Below are 16,109 nucleotides of genomic sequence, written 5' to 3'. Positions count from 1 at the left end.
GTAATATGAACTGGTCACTGTAAAATTATGGATTTAAACTGACGAATAAAAATTGAGTTAAATGTTTTCCATCATTTAATGGTGTTACAGTGATATGATGTAAACATGTGACCGTAAATTTATGATTTCAAATTTCCGACGAATATGAATATAGTTCAAATGCATTGCAAGAGTTAATGTTTTTCATCAACCTCTACTCTACTTCCTCGTCCTCGAAGCAAGAGGTTTGATCCAATCCCCAGTACTCCGCTGTCTTGGCATCGTCCTCAACCATCAACCTTGAGAATTCTTCGTGATCATAATTTAGCGTCGCCATGCCGCCAAACTCCCTCGGAAGGTTCTTAGTGTCAAAGAAGCCCTTCATAGTCTCTAAGCTCTCTTTATTATTCGCGTAGACAAATTTAATTTTCTCAAAAGTTTTCTGATCGACAAAATACTTGACAACCTTCCAAAAGGCCTGGAAAATTCTCGGAGGGCTGTAGAGCACGACCACGGCGAGCCTCTCCGGATAGTGATTCTGCAAAATGTAGATGATCTCCCGGGCTGTTTTGATCGGAATTTTGGTTGCCAATGCAGACCATCCCGTGAAGTCTATGAGCCACGACATTTGCTCTTGCCCTTCCGGAAGGTTCAATATTGCATTCTCCATTAGGTAGACGAGATGGCGTATATTACCCTCTGGTGACGCCGTGTTCTGCATCACCAGAGATACGTTCATATTAAATGACCATTTTACCCCTTTTTACAATTTTTTGAAACAAGAAATTCTGTTTTGTACTATTTATTAAATTATCATCTCATCTAAAAATTTAAACTAAGAAAGTGCTTGTAAATTAGTAACTTACATATTATATAGTTTTCCTACAGTTCAACAAAGAAAATGAAGATTTGAAAGTTATAAACATAACCTGTTTTCCGGGCCTCATTATAAGAACTGTTCTCCCCTTCCTGTCGTGAAAATTCGCCTTGGAAACTTTTCCGGTCTCTCCTTCGTGCGCGACTTCGTGCTGATCTTACACGAGCAATTAATTATCAATAGCTTACTATGAAAAGAAACTAATACGGTGCACATATGTAGCGCTCAATCGACTCACCCAACGAATTTCCTCGGGTTTGTACATCGCCCTCCACTTAATAGTCTCTTCCAGCATTTTCTGTGCTTTTTCGACATTCCAACTTCGAGCTTCTAAATACCTTTTCAAACATGCGTTGTCACAGAACTTTAAGCTTCTTCCAGAAAGCGCCCCGATTTCCTCCCTTAATTGCACAATCTGCTTACATACATTCAGCTAATTTTAAACTTTATATTGAAATATTTTAAATATTCAGTTTTAAATTTAATTTTATATTTATATTTGGTAATTTTATATTTATATTTGGTCTTATACGAATATCTTTAATGCCAGACCCCTTATTGCTAATCAAATCATGCAATTTTTGAGTTTTCATAAAATATTTTCACACACTTTATATTTATAAATGCCTATGATCCTACACGATGTTACCTTATAATCTTGCCCTGTTGCATCGATCTCCGGCTTGTTCTGCGCCCTTTTGCCGACCATGTTGACTTTGTCTTACTGTTCAATCTATCATTTCTCATACAAAACATTATATTCAATAACTCAAAACACGAAAAGTAAACACACTTGCTCCTCAAACCTCTTCGAGAACAATTCAAGACAATAATTAATAGGAATAACTATGAGAAGTCTAAACTAAAACAGCATTTAAGAAACTTTGAATTGTAGCAAATTATGTGATAAAGACTGCAGAAATGATGATGTGAAAGAAATTACAAAGTGTTCGAACCTTTTCTATATCAGGAGGAAGATCGAATATGATGAAGGATGGAGAAGAAGATAAGCAATTAGAGAGCAGAAACGATTGAAGGAAGGATGATCTGATGGATCTGGAAAGAGGTTGCCTTGTGGATTATTGGCATCTGAAATGAGAGCTGCATCATCATCTTAACGGTTTGTTTCAAGGAGAAATGGCAAACTGCCTAACCACTAAACGTGTGTTTAGATATGATTTTGGAATTTCAGGTTTGATTTGATACTCTAAAAATTTGAATGAAATATAAATACACCCTCTGTCCCTTTTGAAATAGGCTTTTGATTTTATTTTTTTTTTATGTACTATGTTTATAATTTAAATAAAAATTAAAATAATAGTATTGAAATACAACAAATAAGAATAATAAAAAAAATATTTTAAATAAATTATATGTATTATAAATTAGAAGGATCAATATAAATTTGATTTTGATATTTTTATTTTATATATTTTATATTTAAATTAATTATATGTATTATAAGTTGGAATGCAAATCGAAATTTCGAATCGAGCGGACAATATTATACTAATTTCTAACCGCAATATTGAATTATTAATCCTATCAACAAATATTGATGAAATGTAATTTGCAAAAATATAAGAAAGCACAAGTAAAAAGAGCATAGGGTTATTTGGTCAGACGAGGTGGGCTGCCTTTACATTTCTTTTGTTTCCATTGACGTGTGAAGTCGTCGATGTTGACTTCGTTTTTGTCATCGTTCGTTCATACGCATTGACTTTTGTGGGACAAATTATAATCATTTATTATTCCAAGTGCTCGCCACTTCTCACCATGTTTTATGTTAGTAATTAACTATTTAATAATGAATTATATTTTTATGTGTTAATTACTCGAAAAGTTGCATTTATTTTTTAAATAATATTTAAAACTTAATAAAAATAAAAATTCGGAATTTATCCCAAAGGAAATTCAAACGAATGAGTGGTTCCACGTTTTAAAAATAAGAATTTGAATATGGAATTGAAATTTTACATAAAAGTTGTTAATTTCAAAAGTCACAAAAATACAACTATGCCCTCTCCACCTGGTTTTGTTGTCGACCTCTCTCCTTCTCCTTCACTTCACTTCCTTGGTTCTTCTCACTTTCTAATTAAACCATCAACAAATATAATAATTAAATTAATATAATTAAAAAAATAATTAATTTGTTTAATTTGTTAACGTACGTACCGTTGGTATTATCTTTGAGAAATGATTGGTTCCCACCATAACCATAGATGCCTCCATAGCCTTCCTCCTCAGCCCTTGTCGAGTATCCTTCTCCAAACGAATCCATCTCATTTCTATTTTTATTTTTATTTTTTTAAATTTAATTAAAAATACTATATAAATTAATTGCGATTATATATGAAGAAAATAAGAATTAATTAAAAGAATGCAGAATTAATGAGTGAGCTAGCTAGTACGTGGTTGTTTCGGCCTGGGGTGGCTTCTGCTCGGGCTTGGGCTTGGGCTTGGCGTCCATCTTCCGGGTCGGGTCGGGTGATCTCGCCGGAACCGAACAGGGTCGCAGTATGTACGTATGTATGTATTTCAATACTCGAAATATATAGAGAGAGATGTAAGAAGAAGAAAAAGTTAAGAGGGTGGATTGATTAATTACATACATTTGGTTTCTGTATATATAGTTCCGGTGACAGAGAATTGGGTGGATCGCCTTAAGGCATGAGGATTTGACACGTGTCCCAACTGGCCCGACACGTGTTGCTGTGACGTGGAGTTATAGATCGGGTTCGGGTAGGATAAAATTGAGAAGGTAGGGAGGAAGGAGGGTTTTGTTTGTTGTAGTTTAATATAGAAATAATAATTTTTCATAAAAAGATAAAATATATATTAAGAATCACTAAAAAATATTATGTGAAGATACTAAATTAAGTAGTTACCTTTTTATATTATTAAAATGAATTATATATTGAAATTAGCATATAAAAAATTTCATTGACAATAGTAAATTGTCAATTCAAAAAGATTTAGATTGATGGAGTTGGATGGATATAGACTGATTGAATATATAATTTTGTTAGCATTCTGTCTAATTTCTAAGTTGATCCAACAATATGACTAGTCCAAATATTCAAATGTTTTATGAAATTAGAAATTGAATGATTAATCAATTATGTTAATTAAATAATCATTAAACAAGACTTATTATCATGCATTCAACCATAAGGGAAAAAAAAACAAAAATTCACTCCAGTTTTTTTCTTTTTTATTTCTCTTTAAAATTATCATTTTATACTATTATTTCACTAACCATTTTAATATAAATAATTAATTTAATCAATTAACTATGTTCTAACTAATTGTCAAATCAGCGTTATTTGGAGAATTGTCCGCACTCATCCGGACATTTTATTATGGTATTTTAGTGATAAAGTCGACAATACAGGGGCAAAAATGTCTTAACAGTTAAATCGTGGGTCATCAATGACCAGTCCCTTCCCCAAATTCCTCAAGACATTTTTAGCACTTCAATCTTCGCCTTCTTCTCCGCTGTTGCCTTTCGTAATTCACAGAGACTGACCTCACTCGCCATTCTAAAGCTCTCAAAATCGGCGTTCAATCGGAATACGGCGGAGATGTGGCGATGCGCCTCCCGTGCCTTCAGCATTCAATCAAAGAATGCCGCCTCCCCCGGCTCCATCCGGCGTCTATTCTCCGTTCAATCTGTAAGATTCCGTTTCGGTCCTTTTTGTTTTCGGCGATTTCTTCTTTTCCAAATTAGGGAAATATCAGCTCCCTTTGTTTAGTCTGGAGTGTCCCGGGCTCGAAACCGCTTAGTTTGATTTGTACGGTAATGCAATTGATTTACCTGGTTATGATGGAAGGCGGGGATTGTCGATTGGCAGGTGCTGTTATTGCTCTATTAGGTTTTTAGACAATGAAAAATGTTGTTTTAGTGATGGATTGAACTTTTAGTTAATGTTTCCTTTGTTGTCCTGTTGGATTTCATTGCATAACTATTAATCGTGGGATTCGAATAGAATCGTGGATCGCCACAATATACCGTGGTGGATCATACCTATGATGCGGTGGTGGTCGGCGCAGGAGGTGCAGGCCTCCGTGCGGCGATAGGGTTGTCAGAGCATGGATTCAACACAGCTTGCATTACCAAGCTATTCCCCACTCGCTCACACACAGTCGCTGCACAGGTAATCTTGAACATATTATCTTCGCTATATAGTCTCCTAATGGCATGTGTACATAGTCCATACATTACTCTACTATATCCTGATACTGATGTTTATCAAAGTAACTTTACATATTGTTAAGTTACATTTCAATGTGGTTACGTTTGATCTGCAATCTCAGTTTAATTATGCATTTCCTTACTGATTTGATCTACGATCAAACCTTAGCTACATTCATGGCACAATTTCTTATGAATATTATGCTTATTGAATGGTTGAAGAATTTTGCAACCCATGTCCGTTATTATCTTCCCAAAATCACTTTTGGTTTATTAGTTGAAAGTATCCTTCCAGACTGATTATTCTTCTTATATTAATAGTCGGAGATAAATATTTATTTCCATTGTTAACATTCTTGTTTGGATGCTGAGTATCATTCCCGATTTGCAACCGCTCAGTGGACTTTTAGTGATGCTTGAAGTCATTTAAAATTAGAATGATTCAATATATTTTTTTCCTGTCTAATTTTTATGGTTTCAAAATTTAATATTCCGATATATGGTATTTCTTCTTAACATGGAGTTTTAGACTTACCTTATCACGTATATATGGGAAAATCCTTCCAAGCTCAAGTTCTATTTTTTTTTTTATGGTAACTTTCAACTATTCCACATCCTATCACATCTTGTCTTCTCTTGTGTTTTTCCTTTTCTAATTGTAGGCTATTTTTGATAGTCCTCTCACTGTTTTTCTATTCTACTTTTGGGTAATCTTTCTTGAATAAACATCCTGGTTTTAACAGCCTCTTCTGTTAGCTGTTTTTCTTACTATTCCATGCACATTCTGGCTTCTGCCCTTTTATAGCCCAGCTTTAGATCTCCAGTAAACTCCACCATATATATATATATATATATATATATAATATGTAGTATGCATTCTTTCCATATCTTCAGCTGTGGGTTCTTTGTAGGGTGGTATTAATGCTGCATTAGGGAATATGACCGAGGATGACTGGAGATGGCACATGTATGACACAGTTAAAGGGAGTGATTGGCTCGGTAAGTTGGTTGTCCCTGTTAATGTTTTCATCAGTTTCTGAACTCTAGAGCCAAACCTGAATCCTAAATTATTTTCTTGTGAAACTCGTGTTTCTGATTTTCTTAATGAATAGTTTATATATTGCTTGTAAAATTCTTCTTCTTCAGAAAAGGAAATAATAATAATAATAATAATAATAATAATCATAGCAGTAAAAATGAAAAAAGTGTGATCTTTGAATGAAAAGTACCATTGTTTTATGACTGCCTCACTTCAATCTCTGTTCTGATTAAACCCTTTTTTAAACTCCACTGTGGTTGGAAGTAATTTAAATGATATAAATGATTAAAGGAGAACCAGTAGTCTAATGGAGGACAAATTTCAATAAATTTCATTCGTTGAATTTTTTATCTTGTATGTTGAATTTGTGAGTTGTGATAGCATGTGCCCTTGTGCATTAGTATTTAAAGCAACTTACATCTCTGTTTCCTTTCATGATAATTATGCTACTTTAGACACTTTCCTAGTAGTTATTTGGAATCAAATATGAGCAGTTGTTTAACTCTCTTGTTTGGTTTTGAGGTTTTATGTATCGATTCAGTCACCAGGATCAAATCTTGATCAATAGCTGATGCCTGTCTACTTGATTCTTTTCTTTGCATTTGAAAATTGTGGCTCTCAGGTGACCAAGATGCTATTCAGTACATGTGTCGAGAAGCCCCCAAAGCTGTTATTGAGCTAGAAAATTATGGGCTACCTTTTTCTCGGACTGAAGAGGGGAAGATTTATCAACGTGCATTTGGTGGTCAAAGTCTTGACTTTGGAAAAGGTATAACCAAATTGAGCAGAAATAAATTAAGCAAGGTGTTTATAGCCAACTTGTTTGATATAGCTGTCTCTGGCTTATCTAGGTGGACAAGCATATCGTTGTGCCTGTGCTGCTGATCGAACTGGACATGCTTTGTTGCACACACTATATGGACAAGCAATGAAGCATAACACACAATTTTTTGTGGAATATTTTGCGCTTGATTTACTCATGAGCAAAGATGGTATGCTTAAGCATGAATTTGATATAATTGATGTATCATTGAGCATGAATTTGGTATAATTTGTTAAATTGCATGTTTGTTCATTGATCTTAGGTAGCTGCCAAGGTGTAATTGCCTTAAATATGGAGGATGGCACACTGCACCGGTTCCGTGCTGCCTCAACAATTCTGGCTACTGGAGTAATTATTTAATATTGAAACAGTTTCAAGCATTAATTTGTTTTGGTGGGAGAGTTTGAAATTTATATCCTGATCCTATAGGGTTATGGAAGGGCATACTTTTCTGCTACCTCTGCTCATACCTGCACTGGAGATGGCAATGCTATGGCTGCTCGTGCTGGGCTGCCACTTGAGGTTTGTATTATGCAAGGCATCACTGCCACAATCATGCAGTGATGGGTCTTAGAATCATTGAGGATGTTAATAATGTAATGAATTTGTTCTTGCAGGATCTCGAATTTGTTCAATTTCATCCAACAGGCATATATGGTGCTGGGTGTCTCATCACTGAAGGTTGGATCCTTTTTTGATTTTGGCTCTACTTATAATTCTAACTCCTCATTGCTATAAGATTTTTTTGTTTTGCCTTCTCATTTTTAACCTTATTTTAATTTTTTGCTGATTTGAATGTGATTAGGGTCTCGAGGTGAAGGCGGTATTCTTCGGAATAGTGAAGGTGAAAGATTCATGGAACGGTATGCCCCAACAGCCAAGGATCTTGCATCTAGAGATGTGGTATCAAGATCTATGACAATGGAGATTCGAGAGGGGCGTGGTGTTGGTAAGCAATTTGTTGATGTAAAGTTTGATTACATTCTTTTACATGTTGCTTTTTTCATTTGGCCTTTTACTTGCATCTACTGAGATATAATGTCATTTATATTCCTCTGTTTTCACCTTTTATTCCTGTGGTGAGAGCTCAACACGGCAATGGGTTTAGAAAATATCTTTCACAGAACAATATACTTCACTACCAAAGCCTATTATCATGTCACAATGTGGGTAAAGTTTATCCACCCGCCGTATAGCTGAACACAAATGACTGTAAATAATCAAGAATTCTACTTGTTTTTAGGGGTTTTGGTTTTGGATTAGAGAATTACAAATACACATTTACTCAAGAGAGATGCTTTATGGCAGAAAATTTGTTATTTTTATGATGCTTTGACAGTGATATTGTCATACAATAGGTCCCTTAAAAGATCATATCTACCTTCACTTGAATCACTTGCCTCCGGAGGTTCTTAAGGAGAGACTTCCTGGAATTTCTGAGACAGCAGCCATTTTTGCTGGCGTAGATGTTACAAAGGAACCAATTCCTGTCTTACCCACTGTTCATTATAACATGGGTGGAATTCCTACAAATCACTATGGAGAGGTAAACTTGATTATATATACGTTCACCAAATACTCTTGAAATTTTTGGATTACATTTCACTAAAATATCAATTCCTTTGAAGGTGGTTACCATCAGAGGCGATAATCCCGATCATGTGATTCCTGGATTATTTGCTGCTGGAGAAGCTGCTTGTGCATCTGTCCATGGGGCCAATCGGCTTGGAGCCAATTCTCTTCTTGATATTGTTGTCTTTGGTCGGGCTTGCGCAAATCGGGTTGCAGAGATCAGCAAACCAGGTTCCAAACTTATGAACATCTGCATCAAAGGATGATTTACTGTTAATATGTTCTATTCTGAGATAAATCAAATCTTCACTGTTGCAGGAGAGAAGCAAAAGCCACTAGAAAATGATTCTGGAGAAAAGACCATTGCATGGTTGGACAAAATTAGGAACTCTAATGGTTCCCTTCCCACCTCAAGTATTCGACTGAAGATGCAAAGAGTAATGCAAAACAATGCTGCAGTGTTCCGCACACAAGAAACACTCGAGGAAGGTAGCAACCTGATCTATATCATCCATTTGTTAATGTCATGCGTATCTTACCGCCTGCAGCCAAAACACACAAATTGTTATGATTACTTGGTATCTTCCGCTTTTAAGGTTGCCAGTTGATCGATCAAGTGTGGGAGAGTTTCCATGATGTGAAGTTGACAGATAGAAGCTTAATATGGTATCTTCTTCTTTTTTTTACACCGACACACACACATATATATATATATATTTGTTGCAGAACTGATTTATTTTTATTTTTGGCTTTCTATGCAGGAACTCAGATCTGATAGAAACGATTGAGTTAGAAAACCTTTTGATTAATGCCTGCATTACCATGCACTCTGCAGAGGCAAGGAAAGAAAGCAGAGGAGCTCATGCACGTGAGGATTTCAATGTAAGTTCTATTTTTTTTGCTTCACTTCACCTCTGCGAAAAAACTGATCTTAACTAAATGTGATCATCTACTTTTGCAGAAAAGAGATGATCAGAATTGGATGAAGCATACACTGGGGTCAGATTCTATTTCTCTAAAATATATTAAGAGATATTATTGACTGCAAACTTTATTCACTTATAACCTGTAACTATTACTCATCTTTTAAGTCTGCTACAGCTACTCGTTGCTAAATATGCTGTGTGGTATTTTATATTGCTGACATTTCCATTTTCCAGAGTACTTGTGTTTATATAACCTCATTCCATGGCCTGCAGTTACTGGGAAAACGAGAAAGTCCGGCTAGACTATCGACCAGTCCACATGAACACGCTTGATGATGAAGTTGAATCCTTCCCTCCAAAGGCTCGTGTTTATTGAAGCCCTTATGGCCAACAACAGGTTCTTGAGATTTTGATCTTTGCTGAAATGTTGTGTTATGATGCAGTAATAAATTTACGGAAACAAAATTTCTTTTAATTGATAATAAATGTAGCGCCAATATTACTGTGTGATACGACGGTCGTGCTCAAATCAACACAAAACTGTCCATCAGTTTCGAAATCCAATATTAACTGTATTGGTGCTAGTTGTGTTTTAAGAGCACGATTTGTACGGTACAATTCATTGTGTTCAAAGTTTTATCTTATGCATTGGATCAATCAGGTTTTTGATATGATGATGATATGTACTGCTAAGCTCATACTCTTATCTATGTCGATAAATGCTATGTACGTTCGCTATGCTCGACTAAAATAAATCATCTAGAGTCTCGAGGCTGTCTAAACCAGAGAAATCACACCAAAAGTAGTCCTCTGCCATTGTCGTCATGTCCGGAGGTACAGGTGCAGCACTTGGCATCGCCACTGGGTACATTTCTTGAGGTGCAGATGGTGCTGTGATCGTCTCCAGGAGGCGACAAATGACATTCTGCTGCATCTCTTCCATAGCTTCCAGGTACTGTTCCAACTCGTGCAATCCCATCCCATCCCATCAATAGACTTTTCCCACAAGAATTTTTCACTAGTTGTTGGGATCATCTCTTGTGAGGAAGAGGAAGAGGAAGAGGAAGTAGGGGTCCCGGAGTCGAACCTTAATTTTACCGATGGATGGATTTCATATTTTTCCGAAAGGCCGGCGACTGAAGGATAATTGCCATTTCAGCACCGGTGATGACACAGAGTTCAGTGGCTTTCTTGAACAACCCACCCACCCCTTTCCGGCTGTGACCTGTAAGTTGGATTTGTTCTGGATCTTTTCTATGAGGATCTTGCAATGTTTTCTTCTTATCATCCATCTCTATGCAACTCACATTATTGAAGAAACAGATCAGCATTCAAACTTAGACCAACAATCTATATGCCTAAATCAAGATTGACTGATCAAAATCAGGATGGATTTCCACGACTGAGGAACCAACAACCTACCTTCCAACCTTGCAATATACTTATAATAATCATCAACTAGCCCTTTTTTTATTATAATTATTATTTTGAACTAGCCCTTATTAAGCAATAACTTTTTTCTTTTTTTTGTTTTTCATTAACGCACATGTTTTTTAGTTTCTCACTCTCTGTTTATTTTTTACTTCTTTAATTATAATTCTTCTTTTAATTTTAAACATTATATTAAATTGTTATTTTACTGAAAATTATTGCTTTTCTTTGGTTTTCTCTTCATATTTTTATTATTTATCTACCTTAACTTAATTTTTTTTCTTAGAAAAGTTATACTATTATATATTTATTTTTTGTTTAATGTAACACATAAAAAAAAAACTCATTCAAAGCACCACAGTTAAATAAGATAACAGAAACATTTATTTGTTTAATGTTTTAGTTTTATATGTTTATATATATATATATATATATGATGATGAAAAATTGTATTAATAATATAAAAAATAATATTTTGTATTAAATTATTGATTTTTTTGTAAAAATGTTTAATATAAAGATTATATATACTAAAAATCATATTAAAAAAATTGATTGATTAAACAAACTCAATGTATATAATACAAAACTTTTATCATTCTAAAACATACCAAAATAACAAAACACAAAAAATAAATAAATAAATAAAAATAAAACCCTAATATAAACATGCTTATTAATTTTCTAATTGATATATATAACTCAGAGGTGTTAGATGTTAGATGTGATGTTAGAATAGATTACATCTCACATAAACATTAGAATAAATATTAGAACAAGTGTTTATTTGGTTGCACTTTAAAATGAAATTAGTTAATATGTTACAAATATCCTTCCAATTTACAATATATTACACAAATGTCATTATATTTATATCATATAATACTAATATGGTTAATTTAGTTTTTTTATTTTTATTTCTAATTTGTTTAAATATAATACTAATATTTCTAAAACTCCGGCAAAAAAGCAAATTGATATATAAATATGAGAGAGTATTATTCAATGTGCATAATTTTTAATAAAAACATTGATATGAATAGACTTTTGGGTGATGATTACCATCTGTACAAACTGAAGATAGTTTAAGGAGAAAGTAAACTATAATTAAAAACACTATTAAGAAAGATCCCATTAAATTAATTAATTAAATTAAATTAATTATCCTTGTTTGACTTAATGATGCCTTATTAATCTCAAATACTACTGTTCCCTAACACTCTTCACTTTTATTTACAACTTCATAAAGGTGTCATTATTATTATTATTATTTTATTATTATTATTAGACTAACGATGTTTGTTTAGATAAGGAGTTTTTGGAAGTTTGAAAAAAATAAAAAGTTAGTATTTAATTTGATATCTAGTAAAAAAAAATATGTATTTGATGTGATATTTTTTTTAAAAAAAATAAATAGTGTTAAATAAGTGAAAGTGTGTTGTGTAAAGATAACGTAACTCTTTTTTCTATCTAATACAGATTAAATTAAATTATTATGGCCTAGATATATTTGTGCTACCATATTTTACATTTTTCATGATGGGGGTTTGTTTGGGATAGGGATTGATAATAATAATAATAATAATACTTTTATGTAAAAATAAGATAGCTGAAAATATAATAGAAATATTATAAAATTTTATTATAAATTTGATAAATAAAAATAATGAAACAATTAATAAAAATAGTAATAAAATTATTAGTATTTAATATAGTCTAATAAAATATTTTATTCTAAATTGACTATGTATATATTTAGTAGCGAATCAAAAGAGAAACTGAGAGATTATTTGGCTACTATTAATATCTAATATTTATTTATTTTTTTTGATATAAATTATAAATTTATTGTTATATATACATAATTATATTATATATATTTTTTTTATAAATGATACTTTCTTCATTTCATATTGGATTTATGAATTACAGTAGATAATTAAAAATAAATGTATTAATAAAGATAAATTTAGAATAAAATTAAAATATATAATTATTTTCAAACAAAATGAAAGTGACACGAAGGAGTAATATATTAGTACATTGTTACGAATGAGGTAAAATTATTTATTGAAAACACATTATGTATACAGACAAAAAAACAAATGTATTTTAAAGAAGGCATGACTGAGAAAACAAACACATCCAAAAATTACAGACACGCCGCTCTCTCTCTCACACACGCACTCCCTCTCTCTAGAATTTTCAGTCGTCGACGAACCATTTTCTCGCCGGAAAATCGGTGCCCCCTCCCCTGACCACCCTTGACATTAACAATAACCAGGCATCGCCGTTTCCTTCATCCCTACAAAATTCTCATTTCTATCATCTTCTCCGTCTGCCTTCGCCGGAGCTCCTTAGTCAAATTGCGGCGGCGACGTCGTTTTCTTACTGTCAGCTGTTTTAACAGATTAGGTACACTGGTAAGAAACTGGTGGTTGCCTATTAAATAATCAACATAGACCTGAATAGAGCCGTCGTCAATAAAAGGCCTTTACAGTTTCCCTTTTATACCGAAACTCAAAAACCAAAACCCCCTTCTCCGGCGATGATTGATCCCGCAGTCGCCGGCGACACTCAACCCGCCGCCGTCAAGAAAAAGCGAAGCCTCCCAGGAACACCAGGTAAACAAACTCAAATCAAATCAAATTTTATTTATTATTTTTATCAAAGACTCGATCTTGATTCTTTTTCTTTTCGTCAATTTTGGATCATCAGATCCCGACGCCGAAGTGATCGCGCTATCGCCGACGACGTTGCTGGCGACGAACAGATTCGTGTGCGAAATCTGCAACAAGGGTTTCCAGCGCGACCAGAATCTGCAGCTTCATCGGAGGGGTCACAATCTGCCATGGAAGCTCCGGCAAAGGTCGAGCAAGGAGGTGAAGAAAAGAGTTTACGTCTGCCCGGCGGCGAGCTGCGTCCACCACCACCCGTCGCGGGCGCTCGGCGATCTGACAGGGATCAAGAAGCACTTCTGCCGGAAACATGGCGAGAAGAAATGGAAATGCGACAAGTGCTCCAAGAAATACGCCGTTCAATCCGATTGGAAGGCTCATACCAAGATTTGCGGCAGCAGAGAGTACAAATGCGACTGCGGCACCGTCTTCTCCAGGTCGCCATTGTTGTCGATCATACGTCGCTATTGATTTTCGATTTCGATTTCAATCGCCATGGATTTAATTTTACTGTGAATTTATTTGGGCAGGAAGGATAGTTTTATTACGCATAGGGCTTTCTGCGATGCATTGGCTGAAGAGAGTGCCAAAGCGCAGCCGACGCCGGCGGTTGGTTCTTCAACCACTTCGCCGCCGCCGCCGCCGTCGTCTGCTTTCAGCGCCGGTAATTCTTGGAGTTTAGTTGTTTCTTTGTCTGTTATTGATACTTTTTTTTTGTTTTTATCTGTCTTGTGAATTTAAAACTTGTGGATCATCTGGGATTTGAATTTGCAAGAACATATCTATATCTATATCCATCTACTTATATATATATATATATATACACGCATGTTTAACCACTTGAAATTAGGCTGTCACTTTGCTAAATTTCACAGCTAGTTGGGCGTATTGTACTTAGCCCGTATTCTTTTAATTTATTTGAATAAATTTAAATATATGAAATTTGTAATTTGTCTATTTCTGCAGTCGAGCCAACAAAGTGAACTTATGTCTTGTTTACATTTTTGTTTATTATTCATTCATTAATGCTAATATGTCACAACAATATATGTGAAAGAAGACATGTTTCCTAATTTTTTAACATATTGTAATGATATGCGCAATGTATGTTTGTTCTTGAATCGGAACGTATTGTATATAAGATTTTTAAATGCTTTTAATTACTATACTGAATATATTGATTCAGCATACTAACAACAACCATCTATACTCAGAGCTACAAGATGGCGCAAGCCCAAGCCCAAGCGCAAACCGTTCGACATCTCCGACTACAGATGAAGCGGCCGCAGCCACAAACTTCACAGCGAGCTGCAGCAGCGGCATCGGTTCGAGCAGCAACGGGAGCTCGAGCAGCAATGCTTTCGCAAGCATATTCGCCTCATCGATGTCGACATCTTCTCAGACTCTGTTATCTCAACCAACCAGATTCGCCGACTTCTTCCAAGCCATTGCGCGGGTCGACTACCCAATCGATGCGCCGCAATCGTCCTCGTCAGAAACCATCTCTCTCTGCCTCTCGACAAACCAAACCTTGTCGATAGCCGGAGCAGCCGGGCAGTTTGCGCCGGCACCAAAGCCCGCTATGTCGGCAACGGCATTGCTACAAAAGGCCGCTCAGATTGGCGTCAGGACGTCGAATGCATCCCTTCTAAGGGGTCTCGGGATAGTCTCATCGGCCTCGGCGACAAACCCGGCTGAGGAATGGGGCAGCCGGGTAATTGAGCTCGGCGGCGGTGCGACGATAGCTGCCGGGCTTGGTTTGGGGATCGCCGGAGATCACGATGGCTCGGGTTTGAAGGAATTGATGCTCGGAACGCCAGCCGGATTAGGCACTAGGCAGACGACCCTCGATTTACTCGGTTTGGGAATGGCTGCCGGCGGCAATGGCTCGGCCGGAGGGCTATCGGCGTTGATGACGTCGATCACCGGCCGCGCCGGTGTACGGAAGTAGCTGCTGCTGCCGTTATGGTAACAAAGAAGTTGGAAATGGAAGAAAATTGAGTCCATTAGTTAATTAATTGTATTGCCACAATTATAGTGGTTGAGTTTGATCAAGAATTGATGTTAAAATTTGTTATCATGGGAAGGCGAAAGGTCAATTCAGCAACTTTTTGACATATTCCGATTAGAGAAATGAAGCATGCGTTTCTGTGTGCGTCCCATTTCAGTAAAATTAATCAAAACTCGGGGAGATAGATAGATGCATATTTATTGTATTTATATATATATATATATATGATTATTATTGTGGTATTGTATAGAGTGATGAGACGTAAGCTGTGTCGCAGACAAGCGTGATTAGAATTGTCAGCCGGTGGCGGTGCCCCCGACTGTTTCTCAGTGAAACCAGATTGGATTTTTTGTCCCATTTTATATCTCCGTATATTACGTGTGGGGATAGTGAAATAAAATTTATTTTTGGGATAAAGGATTCCATGAACAGTGTAAGTATGATCCAACTAGAATTTGAGAGTGTCTTTGTTCCCGTGTTCTATTTACTATAGATACAATAAATTATAAGAGGTATAGTTAATAATTAAATATTGTATAATAAAAATAAATTTAAATTAAAATAATTAATTAATTTAA

The 16,109-nt window shown here is 35.2% G+C and overlaps 4 protein-coding genes across 4 annotated transcripts; 2 read left to right on the top strand and 2 right to left on the bottom strand.

Annotated features, from left to right (window-relative positions):
* Nucleotides 1-18: 18 nt before the first annotated feature.
* LOC127258267 (uncharacterized) lies at nt 19-1,936 on the bottom strand. The gene is made up of 5 exons (XM_051285057.1): nt 1,813-1,936; nt 1,506-1,589; nt 1,095-1,271; nt 909-1,007; nt 19-694 (listed from the first exon to the last, which is right to left on the bottom strand). The coding sequence occupies exons 2-5, from the start codon at nt 1,563-1,565 to the stop codon at nt 194-196; spliced, it is 837 nt and encodes a 278-aa protein (XP_051141014.1). The 5' UTR covers nt 1,566-1,589; nt 1,813-1,936; the 3' UTR covers nt 19-193.
* Nucleotides 1,502-3,477, bottom strand: LOC127258269 (uncharacterized). Its single transcript, XM_051285062.1, has 4 exons — nt 3,268-3,477; nt 3,032-3,144; nt 2,886-2,947; nt 1,502-1,957 (listed from the first exon to the last, which is right to left on the bottom strand). Exons 1-4 carry the CDS (start codon nt 3,468-3,470, stop codon nt 1,871-1,873), a joined length of 465 nt encoding a protein of 154 aa, XP_051141019.1. The 5' UTR covers nt 3,471-3,477; the 3' UTR covers nt 1,502-1,870.
* Nucleotides 3,478-4,307: 830 nt separating this feature from the next.
* Nucleotides 4,308-10,068, top strand: LOC127258235 (succinate dehydrogenase [ubiquinone] flavoprotein subunit 1, mitochondrial-like). Its single transcript, XM_051285011.1, has 16 exons — nt 4,308-4,530; nt 4,846-5,013; nt 5,963-6,050; nt 6,713-6,859; nt 6,942-7,082; nt 7,176-7,261; nt 7,343-7,435; nt 7,531-7,594; nt 7,719-7,862; nt 8,272-8,459; nt 8,542-8,716; nt 8,804-8,974; nt 9,082-9,151; nt 9,247-9,367; nt 9,447-9,484; nt 9,685-10,068. Exons 1-16 carry the CDS (start codon nt 4,441-4,443, stop codon nt 9,785-9,787), a joined length of 1,887 nt encoding a protein of 628 aa, XP_051140968.1. The 5' UTR covers nt 4,308-4,440; the 3' UTR covers nt 9,788-10,068.
* A 2,921-nt stretch (nt 10,069-12,989) lies between these two features.
* LOC127257864 (zinc finger protein ENHYDROUS-like) lies at nt 12,990-15,675 on the top strand. Its single transcript, XM_051284358.1, has 4 exons — nt 12,990-13,466; nt 13,561-13,957; nt 14,051-14,184; nt 14,735-15,675. The coding sequence occupies exons 1-4, from the start codon at nt 13,391-13,393 to the stop codon at nt 15,469-15,471; spliced, it is 1,344 nt and encodes a 447-aa protein (XP_051140315.1). The 5' UTR covers nt 12,990-13,390; the 3' UTR covers nt 15,472-15,675.
* Nucleotides 15,676-16,109: the final 434 nt, after the last annotated feature.

Source organism: Andrographis paniculata, unplaced genomic scaffold (assembly GCF_009805555.1).
Source record: "Andrographis paniculata isolate CXL003 unplaced genomic scaffold, ASM980555v1 Contig59END, whole genome shotgun sequence".
NCBI classification, from domain to species: domain Eukaryota; kingdom Viridiplantae; phylum Streptophyta; class Magnoliopsida; order Lamiales; family Acanthaceae; genus Andrographis; species Andrographis paniculata.
The sequence above is the reverse complement of the archived record's forward strand: the minus strand, read 5'-3'. Positions and strand labels throughout refer to the sequence as shown.

Bases quoted from the DNA above. Each gene is read 5' to 3' on its own strand.
- LOC127257864 (XM_051284358.1), top strand. From the start codon at position 13,391: ATGATTGATCCCGCAGTCGCCGGCGACACTCAACCCGCCGCCGTCAAG. The intron at 13,467-13,560 runs GTAAACAAACTC...TTGGATCATCAG, and splicing joins AAGCCTCCCAGGAACACCAG to ATCCCGACGCCGAAGTGATC. The intron at 14,185-14,734 runs GTAATTCTTGGA...ATCTATACTCAG, and splicing joins GTCGTCTGCTTTCAGCGCCG to AGCTACAAGATGGCGCAAGC.
- LOC127258269 (XM_051285062.1), bottom strand. From the start codon at position 3,470: ATGTATGTAATTAATCAATCCACCCTCTTAACTTTTTCTTCTTCTTAC. The intron at 2,948-3,031 runs GTACGTACGTTA...TGGTTTAATTAG, and splicing joins TCTCAAAGATAATACCAACG to AAAGTGAGAAGAACCAAGGA. The intron at 1,958-2,885 runs GTGGAGAGGGCA...ATGATGATGCAG, and splicing joins GAGGTCGACAACAAAACCAG to CTCTCATTTCAGATGCCAAT.
- LOC127258235 (XM_051285011.1), top strand. From the start codon at position 4,441: ATGTGGCGATGCGCCTCCCGTGCCTTCAGCATTCAATCAAAGAATGCC. The intron at 8,717-8,803 runs GTTCCAAACTTA...TCACTGTTGCAG, and splicing joins TGCAGAGATCAGCAAACCAG to GAGAGAAGCAAAAGCCACTA. The intron at 9,152-9,246 runs GTATCTTCTTCT...CTTTCTATGCAG, and splicing joins ACAGATAGAAGCTTAATATG to GAACTCAGATCTGATAGAAA.
- LOC127258267 (XM_051285057.1), bottom strand. From the start codon at position 1,565: ATGGTCGGCAAAAGGGCGCAGAACAAGCCGGAGATCGATGCAACAGGG. The intron at 1,008-1,094 runs GTGAGTCGATTG...GTGTAAGATCAG, and splicing joins AACCCGAGGAAATTCGTTGG to CACGAAGTCGCGCACGAAGG. The intron at 695-908 runs GTTATGTTTATA...CTGGTGATGCAG, and splicing joins TAATGAGGCCCGGAAAACAG to AACACGGCGTCACCAGAGGG.